The following is a 19100-nucleotide window of genomic DNA, read 5'->3' as shown; positions in this document are numbered from 1 at the left end:
AGGGTGGATGACTATGTTACAATTCCTTCTCCTCCATTCTCTTCTCTGAATTTTGGGCATGCATGAACATATGTCCATTGTGATTTTCAAGTTGGTGGGTCTGGGACTCCAATTGCAAAGTTAGCCATGTGGGATCCAGACCCTTAACCTTCATGCCACCTGCTGGCCCAGTGAAAACACTTTTATTTAAAAGTTTTAAGTATAAAAGGTAAGACAGCATACTGAGCCTCTATACATTCATAATTCATATTCAACCTGATGATTTATTTTTATTATGTAAATAATGCATGAATAGAATGTCACTGTAAAACATCATTCCAACATTTTAGATAAATTAAAATCAAAACCCTTGGGACCAGCAGATGGTGTAATGGTTACTCACTGGAGTCCTACGTAGTCGACTACACTTTGAATCTCAGACTGGGCAGCTTAAAACTCATGCCAGGCACATGTCAGTGTGTGGGCAAAATTCCAAGAGGAGAATGGAGGAGAAAGGATTGTGGCGTGACCATACCCCCGGCGGGGTTGATTTCTTGCTTTCTGTCGCTCTGTCTCTCTCTGTCTCTCTGGTGAGTGCACACACCCTGTAGCAAAAACCTCTCTAAAAAAAAGTCAAAACCTTTACGTGTCTCCCACTCTTAGTTTCCTTTGAAGTGTTTTCTAGCCCTTTGATGTGTGTGTATGTGGATGTAGAAATAGTTTTACTTATTAAGTCGTTGGCAAAGTCATGATGTATTTTTCTACGCAAAAATGAGTCTTGACTTTCCTGACGACCCAATATTATTTAACATGAAATAACTGCATTGTTCTATACCTGCTTGCTTTTGACTCTATGTCCTAGAGACCTTCTTGTGCCAGAGTATGAAAGCTTAGCTTCTTTCCACCAAATTAGTCTGCAGTACCCTATAGCACAACTAATTTTACCATTCTTTCTCTAAAAAACTATTTATTTTAATAGTCTGCAGTACCCTATAGCACAACTAATTTCACCATTCTTCTTTCTTTAAAAAATATTTATTTTAATTCTATGAATTATTATTATTTTAAAATTTGCTATAGGGTACATGTACTTACCAGAGAGAAACAGAAAGAGAGAGAGAGAGGGAAAAATGAGAAAGCAAGCAGCCAGGTCTAAGATTCAAACTGCTGTCTGCCATGTGGGAGTGCAGTGCCCTAACCACCAGACCACTTACTGGCTGGCCCCATTCTTTCTTTCTTTCTTTCTTTCTTTCTTTCTTTCTTTCTTTCTTTCTTTCTTTCTTTCTTTCTTTCTTTCTTTCTTTCGTCCTTTCTTTCTTTCTTTCTTTCGTCCTTTCTTTCTTTCTTTTTCTTCTTCCTTCTTTTTTTTTTTTTAAGAGAGATTTTTGCTATAGGGTATGTGTGCTCTCCAGAAAGAGAGACAGAAAGTGAGAATTCATCCCTGAGGGGGATGGCCCTGCCACAATTCCTTCTCCTCCACTCTCCTCTTGGGATTTTGGGCGCACGCGTACACATGCCCTGTGTGAGTTTTAAGCCACCGGGTCCAGGACTTGAACCACGATCAACTATGTGGGAGTCCAGTGGTGTAACCATTACGCTATCTGCTGGGTCCTCCACCATTTCTTTCTTAACAGATGGTTTCCAGTTTTTCTCTATGTCAATATCGCAGACCGTACTGCACATGGCAGACCGCAGTTTTGGACTATTTGGGTTCAAGGGCATGCATAATTAAAATTATCATAGTTATTGCCAAATTTGGCTCCAAAGGATACTAATGTACTCTCCCCCACAATAGGGTACAAAAACACTCATTTCTGGACCTGTCACTAATACTGGAAATTATCCAACTTCTTTTTTTTTATTTTTATTTTTTTATTTTTTCTCTGTCAATCTGGTATGCAAAAAGTGTCAACTTCAGGTTCTGATTTTAATTTCCTGATTACTGCACGTTTCATTTCGCTTATTGATTGTTTATCTTCTCTCCTCTGGGAGGTGCTTATAACATGTTCTCGGTTTTCTTTTAGGTTATTCACCTTTTTACTGATTTGTAGGGGTTTTTTAATATGCTATGAACTATTTTAAATAATCAGTTTCTGGGAAATCCCACCTCTCCTCCCCACCCCTGGGGCTGAGATCTGCTTACGCTGCTCTCTCTGTCATAGCACCTCATTCTCAGTGAGGCTGTGAGATTCTGGGGGCAGAGGATTAAAATTGCACCCCATGTTCCCTGGTCGGGGTATGCCTGAGTGAAGCGCGGCACGAAGTAGGGACTAGCCGGGCGGCACCGGCAGGCAGTGTTCCTTCCCCACGGTGCGCGGAGGGCGTGAGGCCGGATCCGGGAAGAAGGCGAGGAGGTAGGTCGCAGCTGGGGTCCCAGGCTCTGAGCGCCCCGCGTCCCTTCCGCTCTCAGGGCAGACGGCGCTCAACATCGCCATCGAGCGGGGGCAGGGAGACATCACCGCGGTGCTCATAGCGGCCGGCGCCGACGTCAACGCGCATGCCAAGGGCGTCTTCTTCAACCCCAAGTCCCAGCACGAAGGCTTTTACTTCGGTGGGTGCAGCCGGCTCCCGGGGGCGCTGGGGCGCCGGGTCCTGCGGTAGAGAGGCGGGAGGGGCCCTACCCTGAGCCAGGTGGACTGGACGCGGCCACTGGGGCAGAGCCAGGAAGGGGGCTGGGGCGACGGCCAGGGCAGATGGAGAGGGAGAAGGTGGGGAGCTGAGTGGGGTGGAGAGTCCCTTAGTCCGGCAGTGTCACCTGGTGGTCTTAGAAGGCACAGTCATCTATAAGAACAGATGCCTGGGAGGGGGACCGAGACAGCCCATTTTACAGATGAGGAGAAGGTTCTGAGAAGGGAAATGACTCACCCCAGTGTGGGAAGGGGCTGATGTAGGTGTCCTGGCATCCAGCGCTGGTCTCTGTCCCCTGTGGCTCTCAGGACTGGTCAAAGAGTCAGAAGTGAGAGCATCGGCATCCCCAGACTGATCGCACTTAGGGTTAGGACGCTCTGGGCGAACAAAAAAAATGTTACAGGTGTAATCGAGACACCGTGAAGCTCACCCATGTTAGTGCACAGTCTGCTCATCTCCACAAACGCACGCAGCTGTGTGACCTCCACCGCAGTCACAGCAGGACGAACAACGCCTCTGCAGCAAACATTTTCTCTAACTTAGGCACCTGCGTAGTTAACCCTCCTTCTGTCTGCTCTTCCCACCCCACCCCCACAACTGACTTGTTTTCTGGGTATCTTTCAGCAAGGCTGGATGGGTCTGGGTGTCCTTGAGGACAGGGTCTTGTCCAGTTCATTTTATGCTCCTGTCATCCATAGGACCTGGAGAATCCTGTGCTGGGGTGCATTTGTTCGATGAGATGAACACAGGGAAAAGGAGGGAGAAGAAGGGGAGGGAGGCAGTGGGACACCTGGTGTTCAGTCCTGGTTCTGTCTCAGGCTTGCTGTGTAACCCTGTGTGAGTCTCCTGCCTTCTCCTTTCTTTTCTTTCTTTCTTATTTGGAGAGGTTTTTGCTATAGGGTGTGTGCGCTTGACAGAGACAGAGAGACAGAAAGTGAGAAATCACACCCCGGGGGAATGGTCCCACCACAATCCCTTCTCCTCCATTCTCCTCCCGGGATCTTGGGCATACATTCCCACGTGCCTGGTGTGAGTTTAAGCCACCGGGTCTGGGACTTGAACCGCGGTCGACTACATGGGAATCCAGCGACATAGCCATTACACCAACTGCTGGTCCCTATTTCTTTCTTTCTTTCTTTTTTTTTTTTTTAAGAGAGATTTTTTGCTATAGGGTGTGTGCGCTTGACAGAGACAGAGAGACAGAAAGTGAGAAATCACACCCCGGGGGAATGGTCCCACCACAATCCCTTCTCCTCCATTCTCCTCTTGGGATTTTGAGCATGCATGCACGTGCACCCGGTGTGAGCTTTAAGCCGCCAGGTTTGGGACTCAAAACCCAGTCAACTACATGGGAGTCCAGCCATGTAACCACTGCACCATCTGCTGGTCCTACCTTCTCCCTTCTTAGCAAACATTTATTGAGCACTTACATCGACATCAGGCACTGTTCTAGGTGCTTGAAGTCTGTCAGTGAACAACACAAAGACCCCTACTCTCATGGAGTTTACATTACAGGTGGGGAGGGAGCTCCTCGAAATTGAACATGTAAGTAAGAATGTTCTGTACAATGTAGAAAATGGTTAAGTGCTATTGAAAAACTGCAACACACAGCAGGGGAAGACGACCCAGGAGTTTTGTCTGGACAGGAGGGAAATGGGTTTCCATTTTAAATAGAGTGGTTAGGGCGACTCGCTGAAAAGGTGATGTTTGAGCAGACTCGAAGGAGGTGAGGGAGTGAGGATGCAGACAGATCTGCAGGCAGAGGGAGTGGTCTGTGCGAAGGCCCTGAGGTGGGGAATGCCCGATGCATCCCGAGGAGGAGGAGGAGGAAGGCCACTGTGAGTGAAGGGGGAGTGAGTGTAGGGGAGATGGAGAGAGGAGGAAAGGTCAGAAGACTAGGGCTTCGTGGCTGTCACTGGAACTTGAGCTTCTGTCTTGGGAGAGGTGGGACTGAAGAGGGTTTGCGGGCTGCTGTGCTACATGTTGGAGGACCAGAGTGAAAGCAGGGGGATTGGTTAGGAGGCCACTACAGTGATGGAGCTTCAGTCTCCCCACTGTGTGAGTGAGAGATGGGGAAATGGCCAGGGGAACTCAGAATTCAGTCCCACTAAATTTGAACCTTGGTCCTGGGACACGAGGGACACTGCTTCTAGCCCACGAGAGAGCCCTAGCACTCCCCTTTCCGCAGGGGAGACCCCCCTGGCCCTGGCGGCCTGCACCAACCAGCCCGAGATTGTGCAGCTGCTGATGGAGAATGAGCAGACCGACATCACCTCGCAGGACTCCCGGGGAAACAACATCCTGCATGCGCTGGTGACCGTGGCCGAGGACTTCAAGACGCAGAATGACTTTGTCAAGCACATGTATGACATGATCCTGCTGAGGAGCGGCAACTGGGAGCTGGAGACCATGCGCAACAAGGATGGCCTCACGCCGCTGCAGCTGGCAGCCAAGATGGGCAAGGCCGAGGTGGGCCGTGGTGGCTGTGGTGGGGCCGTGGTGGGTCGTGGTGGGCCGTGGTGGGCCGTTGTGGGCCGTGGTGGGCTGAGGTGGGCCGAGGTGGGCCGAGGTGGGCCGAGGTGGGCCGAGGTGGGCTGAGGTGGGCTCTGATGTGCCATGCTGGGCCGAGGTGGACCGTGCTGGGCTCTGCTGGGCCACACTGGTGGGCTGGTGGGAGGTCTGGGAGGCATTCACAAGCCCTGGCTAGGGGCTCCGTCTGGGGATTTCAGACCACAGCCTCAGCTGGGAAGGTCTCAGCTGTAGGTCTGAAAGTGCAGCTGTAGCCTGTGGGGGCTTTGTTCCAAGTGACCACGCAGCGCCAATGTGACACGGTACGTGGGCCCACTTCAGTTCCAAAAGCCTGTGTTTCTGTCTCTTGCCGTGGGCCCCCTTTGCTGGAGCCATACTGGGAGACCACAAGTCCAAGGTGACAGTGTCTCACATGCTCTGTGGTGGAGAATTCCTGTGAGGTGAGGCATCTGGGCAGAGGGGAGTGTCCATCCTTTGAGGCTCCCAACTCTGATGAGGCAGGAATTCAGGAATGGCTGCTGTGAGTCACAGCCAATGATCTCTCTTCTGGGAAGACCTCACCTGTCTCCCAGGTGGAAACCAGGAGCCACACCCCCAGGGGAGTGTGGCTGCTCGGTGTCTTGTGTGATGTGGCCAAGGAGCTCATGCTAAGCTGAGGCTGGAAGTCTTGATGCAAACTCGGGCATGGCAGGGCTCAGATCTCTCTCAGTGGCTGGTGTCGTCACCTGGTTTGAGATCAAGCTCAGGACTCGTTTCCCTTCTCAGGGGTCAGATCCTGGGGTCTAAGCTGTTCCTCAGCCCCAGGAGGGGACTGTGGGGGAGGTGCAGGAGGGCGCTGGGTGGGTGGTGCTGTTGAGTGATCAACAGCCGTACCAGCCTCAGGGCACCAGCCTCCCCAGTCAGCTGCGGGGACCTTGGGTCCTGTCCCAACGGTCAGGGCTGGGGCCCACAAGGGACCTTTTTATTCTGTTGTGGGGGAAGGAGAAGATGCAGAGTGACTTGAACAGAGAAGGAATTGTGTCTTCCCTCTATGCGGCCCACACCCAGGGTCACAGCTTGCTGGGAGCTCTGAGGAAGGTCAAATTGTGGTTGCAGCTCCAGCTTCCTCCAAGGGCCACTTCCCTGCATGCCCCTGTGGTATGTGCTGTCCCTGCCACCCCAGCCCAGGAAGGACATTTCCTGCACAGAACATGGTCTCCAACCTCTTTGTTCTTTAGAGGATAACATGTCCATCATGGCCAGCCTAGGAGAGACACTTGCACCCTACCCAGCTCTGTTTCTCCTTTATCCAGTGTCCTTCAGAAAGCTTTTTCTGGATGCTGCCCAAGTTGCCACTTGGTGAGCATGAAGGGTGCAGCAATGCTTCAGATGCAGGACTCTGCCCCTGGGCTTTTTTTTTTTTTTTGAGAGGTTTTTGCTATAGGGTGTGTGGGCTTGCCAGAAAGACAGAGAGAGACAGACAGACAGAAAGCAAGAAATCACCCCCTGGGGAGATGGCCACGCCACAATCCCTTCTCCTTCTTTCTCCTCTTGGGATCTTGGGCACGGACGCACACGCGCCCGGCGTGTTTAAACCACCGGGTCCAGAACTCAGACCACGGTCGACTACATAAGAGTCCAGCCTCATAGCCATTATGCCAACTGCTGATTCCCTGCCCTTGGGGTTTTTATAGGCTGGGGTACAAGATGAGGAGACCCGGCTCTATTCAGAGGCACTCTCTGCTTGGGCTCTGGAGACAAGGCTGTCATGTGAGATGGGATGGAATCCCACTGGGTTATGTGGGATCAGTGCTTGGACACAGTCCTCCTCAACAGGCTCTTCCTCTTGGGTTGGCACCCCAGGGCCCCGGTTGCCATCCTAGGATAAGCCAGGGCTCAGCTTTCAGAGTAGCGAGCGGGAGAGCACTGGCTCCCTGTCTAGCCTGAGCTTCCAAAACACCAGGAAGTTTTCCAAATAAGACTCTTGGGATTTGACTCTGGAGATTTGGATTTTATAGTTACTGGTGTGGAATTTTTAAAAGCTCCCCAGTGGGTCAGGCCATGGCCTGGTGGTTAAGGCAGCTGGATCCCACATAGCTGGCCATGTGGTCTGAGTCCTAGGTGTGGCAGCTTGAGAAACACACTGGATGCGTGTGTGCGTGCAGGTGTGTGTGTACCCAACATTCTGAAAGGAGGGAGAAATGTAGGAAAAGGGATTGTGGCATGACCACTCCCATTGTATGGGGGTGTATTCTCATTTTATTTCTTTCTCTGTCTCTGTCTCTCTCTGGTCAGTACATGTACTTTTTAACATATTAAAACAAAAACAAAAACAAAAGCAAAACTCCCCAGGGGCCCAGAGTTGGAGGGTTGAGGACCTGCAGAGCGGGTCCCACGGGTCTCATGCATCACCGTGTGCATGGCCAGAGTGGCAAACCTCGGCTGGAGGGGCCTTGACTGGAGGGAGGGGCCTTGACTGAAGGTAGGATGTGGAAGCTGGGAACACATCCAGCTGCTTCTCAAGAGCAGGTCAAATAGAAATTATTTTGAAAAATGGTCACTTCCTGCATTCTTCACCGAGTCCCCCATTGGCGCAAGGGTTTACCAGCGATTGTGCAGCTCTCTGCAGTGTGCTAAGGGCCCTTCACCTATTGTCTAATAGTCACAGTCCCTGGTGAGATGGGCAGGACTGCAAACCTCCCATGCATCTCACAGGTACGGCTGGCCCAGGGTCACGGCATCAGGCACAGAGGCGAGACTCAATCCATGCTTGATGGGAGCATCTTCCCTGGTGCCACCTGCTCTGGCTGGCCCCACCCTGTTCTGTGGTTGACAGTGGCGCCCGTCTCTCCCCAGATCCTGAAGTACATCCTCAGTCGTGAGATCAAGGAGAAGCCACTCCGGAGTCTGTCTAGGAAGTTTACCGACTGGGCGTATGGGCCCGTGTCGTCCTCGCTGTACGACCTCACCAATGTGGACACCACGACGGACAACTCAGTGCTGGAAATCATTGTCTACAACACCAACATCGACGTGCGTCTCCTGGGCAGGGCAGGGAGCAGAGGCTGGACCGCAGGCGAGGGCACTGGGAAGACTGTACCACTAGCCCCGTAGTCCCCCATTCTCTTGCCTCCATGGGCAATCCGGCACAGAACGGGCAGGACCTAGGGCCCAGGCTGAGCTCAGCGGTTCCAGGCTGACTTTGGATTGTAGACCTGAGTGGTAGTAGGGGTCTTCTGGCCCCAGACTGCTGGGCTTGAGTGAGGAGGTGGTTGGTATCGATTGTCTCCATCCTACTTTCCTCTCATTCCCCCTGCTAGTATATAGGCCAGGTTTGGAATCCTTTCATCCCCCAAACCTGGTACCAGTAGAGGGTCAGGGCATGTACAGCTGGAGCAATCAGGGGAGCCTTTCTGGAGGAGGCCAGAGGAGGGAGGTCAGTGAAACTGGTGGTGTAGAGAAAGGATCAGCTCAGAGAGGGTTTTAGCCCTTGGGAGGAAGTGAGGCAGCAGGCCGGGTGTTCCTTCTTCATATTTTATCAAGAATCCTGCTTCCTAGAGCCTGCCTTGTCTGGGGTCTCCCTGGACTCCCACCACAGTCTGGCTGGTAGTGCAGGAATTGTTATCAGATTTATAGATGAAGGGCTTCAGCCCTTTAGTTGAGAGCTGACCTAAGGTCACACAGTGAGGGGAGGGGATGCAAACTGAGGCTGCAACCTCAGTCTCTGCCCCCAACCCTCGCCAAGCCCTCAGACCTTCCTGCTGGAAACCCTGGGCTCCTGAGGTGTACACAGGGAAGGGGACTCAGGAGCCAGAAATGACCCTCCTGACATCAGCCCATCCAGTCCATTGTCTGTCCCCTTCTGCCAGGGGCGGTGCAGACTCAGCTCCCAGTGGTCCCTTGGCAAATGCTCCCTCCCCCTTTCTCTCATCTCCATGGTGAGTTGTGGTGTCCGACCCCTAGAACCGGCATGAGATGCTGACCCTGGAGCCTCTGCACACGCTGCTGCATATGAAGTGGAAGAAATTTGCCAAGTACATGTTCTTCCTGTCCTTCTGCTTTTATTTCTTCTACAACATCACCCTGACCCTCGTCTCTTACTACCGTCCCCGGGAGCAGGAGGTATGTGGGCCCCTGGGGAAATAGAGCTGGGGAACTGGCCCGCCCACACTCCCTGGCCCTGACACACAAGATGGGGTGGCTGCAGCTCTTAGGGAGGAAGTTTGTGCTTATCTGGGCCATGTGCATCTAAGCTGCCCCATGTACAGATGGGGAAACTGAGGCCCAGAGAGGCCAAGAGGCTTGTGTGGAGTCCTCCTTGTCACCTTTCACAGTTTCTAGGAAACTGAATACAGTATGTCTTGGTACTGACTGGGCTAAGCCCCAGCTGTTCAGCTCTAGGGGGCACCTGTATTGGGTGGAGAGCTGGAGAATTAGGAGACCCTGACCCCACCTGGGCTCTCTGTCTACATCTAGACGTGCTTAGGAGTTTCTGTTGTGAGGGCCACAGGAAACATGAGAAGGGGGCGGTCCCTCAGACAAGCATCCCCACCACCCCGGGTCTTGATTTCCCACTCATTGCATGGGGCACAGTCTCAGCTTTATTGAACTGAGTTGTGAGGCCCTGCTGAGCATCTGGATATGGGTGGGCTCTGGGAAGGACAAGTGCTCAGGGTGCGAGGGCTCGTTAGAATAGATCAGGTTGTCTTCCTGCCTGTAGAATTCTGGGTTCCCACTGAGGGCGGGGAAGGCAGGAGGCAGGGAGCTCCATTGCTTCTCTGCCCCTCCACAGAGCTGGGTTTAACGCTTCTTCCGGTACACATTCTGGTCCCTTCAGAGCTGTTACCACCCTGCCCTCTGCATTCCCCATCCTGACCATGTGTCTCTCTTCTTCCTCAGGCCCTCCCACACCCCCTGGCCCTGACGCACAAGATGGGGTGGCTGCAGCTCTTAGGGAGGATGTTCGTGCTCATCTGGGCCATGTGTATCTCTGTGAAAGAGGTGGGTGGGCACTGAGCCCTTCCACACTGCCCTGTGAGGCAGTCAGGTGGCTGAGAGAGGACCTGGCCTTGGTCCTTCCTTCTTCCCATTACTGCTGGGGCTTTGGGGACCCATGTCCTTTCTAAGGCTTTGATTCCTGAGTAATAACGTGGGAATAAATGAGTGAGGTGGGCCTATGCTTCCTACTTCATCTATCTACCCTCGATCCACCTGCCCAACCATCTACCATTTACCTCCCCTCCCAGCCACTCAGTGCACATCTTCTCTCCCCTCCCCCTCCATTATCCAATCACCTGCTGACTCTCATCGGCCCAGACACTCATTGGTCCATTCAGATACCATGCATCCTTACTCACCATCTTTCCATTCTTCATCCAATCATCTTTCTGTTTATCCATGTGTCTATCCATCCATCCATCCAGTGACTCAGTAGGAACATCCTGAACACCTTCTATGTGTGGGGCCCTGGGGGAGTATAGGACAGAGGGAGTTTGCCTTCTTTGGACTCACATCGGGTGGGGGATTTGAGAAGGGCATGAAGAGCTAGGCTTTAAGGTAGACTGGGCTCTAAGTCAGGTTCAGAACAGTGCTCAGAGGAAGGGAGATGACTTTTATCGGGGACAGGGGAGGTGGAGGAGGCTCGAAGGCAGGGGTGGCACTTTTGAAGGGTAGGACTGGGCTTGAGGGCACTTGGGACAAGGTCATTACAGGGTGGGTGGGGGAACGGAGTGAACAGGGCTCAGAGGCTGGAGAGCTGGGCCTTCCTCAGGAAATGGCAGGGAGCTGCAGTGACTGTGCTGCCTGGAAGTTCTGGGGTGAGGATGGGGGACGAGTGAGAGAGGTAAGATCTGAGGGAGCATCTGCTCCCATGATGAGGTCAGCTCTGTCCCCCAGATGCAAGTCTCCTTCTGCATCCCTCACCTGGGCTCTGGCTGGGCTTTTCCACACCACTTCCCGCTGAGTCTCAGTCCTGGGGAAGCACTCTCTCCGTGGCTCCTCAAGTCGGGGGCACGAAGAAGGTGCAGTTTTCTTTCCTCCCGCCTTAGGTTTTTTTTTGCTGAGGCCCTCGGACCTGCAGTCCATCCTCTCAGATGCCTGGTTTCACTTCGTCTTGTAAGTAGGTCTGTCCCCTTGCTCACCACCTCTCAGGCAGGGCCAAAGTCCACATTTGTGGCTACTGTGTCCCTCTGGAACAGGTGCCCTACCATGTCACCTCGTCCCAGTCCTTTTGCCATCATTACCTGGCCAGGAATCTCCTCTCTCCTTTCCAGCAAGACAGGCATATGGACGCCCATGGAGAGGAACAGAAAACCTTAGGGGAGTGCCCTCCATCACGTGTCAGTGAGGGATGGCTCCACCTTGTCATAGAACCCCCAGCTGCAGGTGGCTTGAGGAAGGTGCAAAGGCTCAGCAGTCTTCTACTTTCATTTTTTTTTTTTTTTTTTGGAGAGGTTTTTGCTATAGGGCACGTGCACTTGCCAGAAAGACAGAGAGAGACAGAGAGATAGAAAGCGAGAAATCTCCCCCCAGGGAGGATGGCCATGCTGAAATCCCTTCTCCCCCATTCTCCTCTTGAGATCTTGGGCACGCACGCACACGCGCCTGGCGTGAATTTAAGCCACCGGTTCCGGGACTTGAACAACGGTCGGCTACATGGGAGTTCACAACATAGCCATTACGGTAACTGCTGGTCCCTCTTTTACTTTTTAATAACGAGATGTTCTAGAGCAGTCCCTCTTAGTTGCCTGGGACCTGAAAGTTGCTCTCTTGAACCCTGGCAAATCAGGACTGGACAGTTTCTGAGAAATCATTAAGCTGCATCCATAGACACCACTGAAGCTCCAGAGGAGGGAAGGGAGTCATGGACAGTCACGTGGAGCTTCAGTGACGCTGGATCCCCAGTCTCCCAGTCATCTTTACCCCGAGCTGGTGCAGGGCTGGTGACCACAAGGCTCTAGCCAGAAAGCCCACTCAGCAGTCTCTCTGGATGAGCTCATATGCAGCTGACATCAAAGGCTTATGAGGCCTCTGTCTGTAAATGAACACAGGCTGATTCAGCATTGCTTCCAGGGGACTGCAACAGAACCTGGGGTTTGGGATGGGGAACATTGGGCCCCGCAGCTCCGTAGGCCTCTTTGAAGTTCTCCTCGGAGCATTTGGGAGGCTGGGTCTTCAGGACCTGGAATCTTGGCCCGATGTCTCCAAATGCCTGGACGTCTTATGAAGTATTACCTGCCTTGCAGAGCCATGAACTGGGTTTGTCACCTCTGTGGGGAGGTGGGGCACCCAGATGCTGCAGTAAGTGGCCAGACCAGATGTAGCACTGCCCTGTGATCCAAGCTATGTGCTCGTCTGGCGCCTTCAAAGAAGTACGATTCCAGAGAGCAACCCATTTAGACAGCCTCTGGCTTTCATGCAGATCAAAAGCCCCAGTGCTCTGTCCTGCGGCTCTGCATCTTGTCTTGATAGTGTGGAGGAAGGTGTAGACCCCCTTCCTCATTCCAGCCTCAAATGCAGTTGACCAGCCAGATGTTTGCCCTTCACTGCACCAGAAAAACAATCTTCCTGTGCTCTAATTTTGGTTTTATTCTATAATTTTATAATTAAGGAAATGATCTGGCACTATAAGCAAGAGTTTTTATTGAGGTGTCTGCCAGGCTGAAGTGTCTGTGCCATTAAGGGATCGATTTCATTCTTGTGTTTGGTTTATGCTGCATTTTTAACAAAGTCAATTGTACTAAAATACATAACATAAAAGTTACCGTCTTAACTATTTTTTAAAGAATTGTTTATTTAATTTTATTTATTATTGTTATTATTTTTAGTTTGCTATGGGACATGTGCTCACCAGAGAGGGAAAGTGAAAAAGCAAGTCACCAGGTCTGGGATTTGAACCATGATCAACCCTGTGGGAGTCTAGCACCTTAACTACCATGCCACCTGCTGGCCCCATCTTATTTTTAAGCATACAGCTCAAAACTTATACAGGCAACCAATCTCCAGAACTCTTGCAAAACTGAAACTTTGGACTCATTAAATAATAACTCCCTATTCCCCATCCCCCGGCCCCTGGCAACCACCATTCTATTTTCTGTCTTTAGGCATTTGCCCACTCTAGTTATTTCATGTAAGTGGAATCATACAGTATTTGTCTTTTGGTAACTGGCTTATTTCACTTAGTGCGTACCATATTTTCTTTTAAGATAAAAAAGTAGATTGGTTGTGATTAACTTATAATACAGATGTTGGCAGTTTTGTCATTTTGGTTAAAAATGCCATCATTTGCCACATCTTTGGTCTACCCAGTGGCTCTCAAATCTGTATGGGAATCAGAAATCAGGTGGGTGATTGAAAAATGCAGCTTAGTGGGCTACAGCCCTGAATCACTTCAGGCCTTGGGGATCTGGATTTATTTATTTATTTTTAACTTCACCCAACTCGCCACTGGTCCTGACTTGAATCTGGCAATGTTATTCCCAAGGCTGGATTTTAATTTTTTTTTAATTGCCAGAGGTCATGTGTATTTGTCATTGAGAGAGAGAGAGAGAGAGAGAGTGAGAGAGAGAGAGAGAGCGAGCGAGAGAGAGAGCGAGAGAGAGAGAGAGAGAGCGAGCGAGAGAGAGGAAGTATCCCCAGTGGACTGTGGTCACACCATATCTCTTCTCCTCCATTTGTCCACCCCATGAGGACCTTGGGCACACATGCCCAGGGTGCACAATGTATTTTTCAAAGCGCTGGGACTGGCGTTTGAGCTGCAGTTGACCACATGGGTTCCAGATCCCTATTTTTTTTAACCGCTGCACTCCCAGGTGGCCCTATGAGCTGGATTTTAGATGTAGTTGAGTGACTCTGAGTCCAGACTCAGCCACTGAGTGACCTCTCAGGGGGGTCCAGGGCGGTGTGAGGGGTTTGAATATCTCCGCCCTGAGGCTGAGAAGTAAGTAAGGCCCTTGTCTCCTGTGTCTCCTGAACAGTTTTATCCAAGCTGTGCTTGTGATACTGTCTGTCTTCTTGTACTTGTTTGCCTACAAAGAGTACCTCGCCTGCCTCGTGCTGGCCATGGCCCTGGGCTGGGCGAACATGCTCTACTACACGCGAGGGTTCCAGTCCATGGGCATGTACAGCGTCATGATCCAGAAGGTGCGTCCACAGCAGCATGGGCAGGAGGGCCCTCAGAGAATGTCCATTTTACAGATGAGGAAACTGAGGTCTAATGAGGAAAAGAGAGGAAAAGAGTTGTGATAAGGGCTAGGCTATGGCTATTTTTCCTGAATGCCATGGCCTCTCATTGCTTTTAGTTGAGCTTTAAGTGTCCCAAGTCTTAAAATGCTTGGGCTTGTTGGGCTCTGGGAAGGTATACACTTTGAAGGAATGTTACTCCTCTTGGGCATTGCTATGGTGGTAAATATTTAACACCACTCTCTGGCGAAAGGGGAATATGTGTGTGTGTGTGTGCATACACATGTAGGTATATACATACATGTGCACACATATACACATGCATATACACACATGTACACCTGTATACACAGTCAAACATTTATTATAAATTTTATGATACAAAAGACATGTGGCACATAGTTCACAAATAATAATAAGATATGCAGTACACCTTATGTAAATTCCACCTAGCCAGCTGAGTCTCGAAGAATGATTTGTTGTATTATTGACCTCTATTGTCTGTTGTTAACTTATGGTTGCAATTGACAAGTGGGCATTATTCCGACAGGGATGTTGGTTGGTATTTTTCTTTAGAAGCAGTGAGATGAAAGTGAAGCAATGAAGACCTGTGTTGAAACTTTAGTTTGTCAGTGATGTGAGCAGTATTTTTTGCCACTTGGCTAATAGTTTGCGCGTTTGTGTGCTGTTCACGATGTAATGGCTACAGACGGGACATATTTTAAAATTTAATCTGCCTTAACATTTTCTCCATTGCTGTCGTCATTCTAGATCTAGACATCAGCAAAACAATGAGTCAGCCTGTGATTTGTAATATTTACCAGTTTTCTTGGTGTGAATATCTTCCCGTGGCCTAGTTCCAACTGCCAACATTATGTCACTGCGTACAGAGCTGGGAAGAGGTGCATGGTTACCCCATTATATAATATGTCCACCTTATGGCTACCATGGACCTAAATAACCTCAGAAGTATGATTGTAACGTGTAGCAAAATAACTAGCAAATCATGGTTTTGGAACAGTTATGATCTTTGTTTTCAACATTGCTTAATTGTAGATTTATATGGTTGATTTTACTTTTTGCCACACAACTTTGTTCTAAGCTTTTGAGGTATACTGACAAACAAATTGTAAAGATTGAAGGTTTATAGTGTGAGGATTTGATATATGTATATATTGTGAAATGATGATCAATTTCAAGTTAGTTTTTTTTTATGTGTGTGTGTTGAGAATATTTACAGTCTACTCTCAATAAATTCCAAGTATGCAATACAGAATTGTTAACCATGTCATTGTGCTATCCATTAGATCTCTAGGACCTATAAATATTTGAAAAATAAACACGCACACACGCACACACACACACACACACACACACACACACACGATCACTAGAGGGCATGTGTGCTAGCTGGTGAGAGAGAGGAAGAGGAAGCAGCCCAGTGGGCGCAGTCACGCTGCACTCTTTTCCCTCTGTTTCTCCACCACATGAGGATCCTGGGCACCCACGCTCATGCACTCAGCACGCTTCTCTAGCTGCTGGGGCTGGGCCTTGAATCACAATAGCCACGTGGGATCTAGGTCCCTATGTATAGGACCTGTTGCTCTGCTCTGAGGCCAGCCCAGAACTTGTTCCTCTTCTAACTGAAAGTCTGATTCAGTTAACAACGGCTGTGCTGAACAACCAGGACAGAAACCTCGTGAGAATTTAATACTCTGTCCTTGTGAGCTGGTATGAGCTGGCTCCATCATCCCTTTTCCCTCTGGAAAAGTGTGAGGATTTCAGTGATTTGGTCCCATGGAGACAGGTATAGGGGGAATCAGTAGGAACAGGGACAGACTGTGTTCCAGGAGGTGGAGAGAGGAGAGAACCTAGGGTTGGAGCAAGAATGAAGGCTTCCTGGAGGAGGCAGGGCCTAGACGGAGTCTTGGAGGGTCAAGGGGTTTCAGTCAGGTGAAGGTGACATGGCCTGAGAGAAGCTGTGGTTAGGGTAGGGGCTGGGAAGAAGTAAGGAGAGCAGGGTGCAGCCAGTGTGTGCTCAAATCTCACATGTCAATCATGTTTGCTTCTTTGTAGGTCATTTTGCATGATGTCCTGAAGTTCCTGTTTGTATATATTGTGTTCTTACTTGGATTTGGAGTAGGTAAAGTTGATTTATAAGTAATAGCAACTTCCACACTGGCAGAGCACCTCATACAGATTCCAGAATGACAAAGCGCATAGCACTCTGGCAGCCTTTCTCACAGCTACCCCGGGGCGGGGGAACTTGCCGGGCTTAGCATTTTTACTTCGCTCAACAACTTGGTCAAGTGGAAATCATCATCCTGGATGATAAAGTAACTGAGGCATAGAGACTCAGACCTGTCCCTCTTCCCTGTCCATGCCGCTCATTTTCTTTGTTGTCATTGTTGTTTTAATTTTTTTAATTGTCACAGGGCATGTGTGCTTGCCAGAGAGAGCGAGAGAGAGCGAGAGAGAGAGCACCCCCAATGGGCATGGCAACACCACAATCTCTTCTCTTTCACTCCTCCCTCCCTTCAGGAGTTTGGGCACATATGCTCACACATATGCCTGGCATGTCTCTCAAGCTGCTGCGGCTGGGACTTGAACCGTGGTCAGACATGTGGGATCCGGTTCCCAAAGCACAGCACTTAGCCACAGCACTAGGAGGATGCCTCTCACTTTCCTGTACATCATCTCATGTGACCCTCACAACTTAAGATAGGCTCAGCAGCTGTTTTCAGCCCCATTTTATAGACAGAGAAACTAAAGTTCACAGGAATTTGATGAATGGTCTTAGAAAAATAGGAGCAAAGTAATCCTTCCAGGTGATGTCTTTTGACCCTCCATATACCTTCCTCTCACAGTTTGCTTGAGGTGTGTATCTGTGAGCGCTCAGGTCTGCAAGGGACCCAGAATGGGGAGAGCTCTCTTAAAATCTCTTTACTACAGGAGGAATAGCATGACTTGATTTTATTTCTAATCTCTGCTTAGAAAGGTATGTCCCCCTCTACTCCCCATGTTTAGTATTTTCAGTGATCACTGGCATTTGAAATTAAATAGCTGTCTAATCTGGCTGTACCTTCCCTGGGTCAAAATGTGCTTTTTTATGCCATCATTCATGTGCTTATTCATTCATTCATCCATCCATGTATTCATTCACTCAACAATGAACCACTACTGTGACTTGTTGGAAAGAAGACAATATCAAATTCCAGGCCTTGTGACAGAGCATTAGGAAGACTCAGGATCTCAGAGTCTTGGGAGAGCTCAGACCTAGGTAGAGAGCCAAGGACACACAGAGGTTATAATTAGCAGCTCTGCAAGGTTGCAGGTGAGCAAAGCCCCGGATGTATGGTGGAGGAGAAAGAGAAGAGTGTGGGCTTTCTTGGATGGGCAAGGCTCTCTGCAATAGATCAGTGCAGAGAATCCAGCCTGATGAGGCTTCCAGAGGGTCTGATGCTGGAGATGGGACTTATGTGACCAGAGAGGAGGCAGAAAGCTTGCAGTGTGTGTGCATGCAAATAAAAGCAGCTTGTTGGGTAACTAACCAGACAGAGAAGCTGAAGACCACCTTGCTTTGTCCTCCCAGCCCTGGCCTCGCTGATCGAGAAGTGTGCTGAGGACAACAAGGACTGCACCTCTTATGGCAGCTTCAGTGACGCCGTGCTGGAACTCTTCAAGCTCACCATAGGGCTTGGCGACCTGAACATCCAGCAGAACTCCAAGTACCCCATCCTCTTCCTGTTCCTGCTCATCACCTATGTCATCCTTACCTTCGTTCTCCTCCTCAACATGCTCATTGCCCTCATGGGAGAGACCGTGGAGAACGTCTCCAAGGAGAGTGAGCGGATCTGGCGTCTACAGGTAAGCCTAGGCACCATAGGGTAGAGTCACAGTCATTGACAACCATCAGCACTTGGATCTGGGGGGAAAGCCTAGGAATCTGCATGATCTCCTCTGTAACTGGCCAGGTTTAGTCTAGGTCTTTGAGTACAAGGTCTAAGAAGTGTGGCTGAACCCAGCAGGTGTGAGAGAAAGCTGTTCTCAAGGGGGTGCTCTGCTCAGAGTCAGAGTGTGATAGTGTGTGTTGAAGTGTGACATTAAGTTGCATTAAGAAGGACAATGCAGGTGGGAGTTCTTTTCTATTCCATTCTGGCCTTAATACTCCTCACATGCTGAGGACACCAACCCACAGGATAGGTCTCGAGGTGGTGACCAGGCTTGAGAGAGGACTGGAAACTATGTCCTAGAAGAAATGGTTGTTGGAACTAGAGTTGAAGAGGGGGAGAGTTCCTTCAGATATCCCCAGAGTTACCAGTGAAAAAGGGAGCAGCCCTCTTCTGTGGCCCAGAAGGCAGAACTGAGGTACATGGGGGAACTATAGGGAGAAAAGCTTTGATTTGACACAAGGACATTTCTATATTTTACTTCATTTTTTAAGAGAATTTTATTATAGGATGTGTGCACTTGCCAGAGAGAAACAGAGAGATAGAAAGTGAGAATCACTCCCTGAGGGATCAGCAGTTAGCGTAATGGCTATGTCACTGGACTCCCATGTACTCGACCGCTGTTGAAGTCCCAGGCCCAGTGGCTTAAACTCATGCCAGGAGCATGTGCATGCGTGCACAAGATTCCAAGAGCAGAATGGAGGAGAAGGGACTGCAGCGTGGCCATCCCCCCTGGGGGGTGATTTCTCGCTTTCTGTCTCTCTCTGTCTTTTTTTTTTTTTCTTTTTTTGGAGAGGTTTTTGCTCCAGAAAGACAGAGAGAGACAGAGAGACAGAAAGTGAGAAATCACCCCCC

The 19100-nt window shown here is 49.9% G+C and overlaps 1 protein-coding gene across 2 annotated transcripts in view; it reads left to right on the top strand.

Annotated features, from left to right (window-relative positions):
- The window catches only part of TRPV3 (transient receptor potential cation channel subfamily V member 3), a 38580-nt gene that overhangs the window by 13787 nt on the left and 5693 nt on the right, over positions 1-19100 (top strand). For both annotated transcript variants that reach the window (XM_027767910.1, XM_027767911.1), the window contains exons 6-14: positions 2390-2530; positions 4796-5076; positions 7972-8148; positions 9079-9237; positions 10015-10120; positions 11163-11229; positions 14091-14256; positions 16372-16438; positions 17888-18162. In XM_027767910.1, the coding sequence (XP_027623711.1) occupies positions 2390-2530; positions 4796-5076; positions 7972-8148; positions 9079-9237; positions 10015-10120; positions 11163-11229; positions 14091-14256; positions 16372-16438; positions 17888-18162 (1439 nt within the window). The remainder of the gene's footprint in view (positions 1-2389; positions 2531-4795; positions 5077-7971; positions 8149-9078; positions 9238-10014; positions 10121-11162; positions 11230-14090; positions 14257-16371; positions 16439-17887; positions 18163-19100) is intronic.

This window comes from Tupaia chinensis, unplaced genomic scaffold, assembly GCF_000334495.1.
Source record: "Tupaia chinensis unplaced genomic scaffold, TupChi_1.0 Scaffold144899_1, whole genome shotgun sequence".
Lineage (NCBI taxonomy): Eukaryota > Metazoa > Chordata > Mammalia > Scandentia > Tupaiidae > Tupaia > Tupaia belangeri.
Note: the sequence above shows the minus strand (reverse complement) of the source record. Positions and strands in the feature narration are given on the sequence as shown.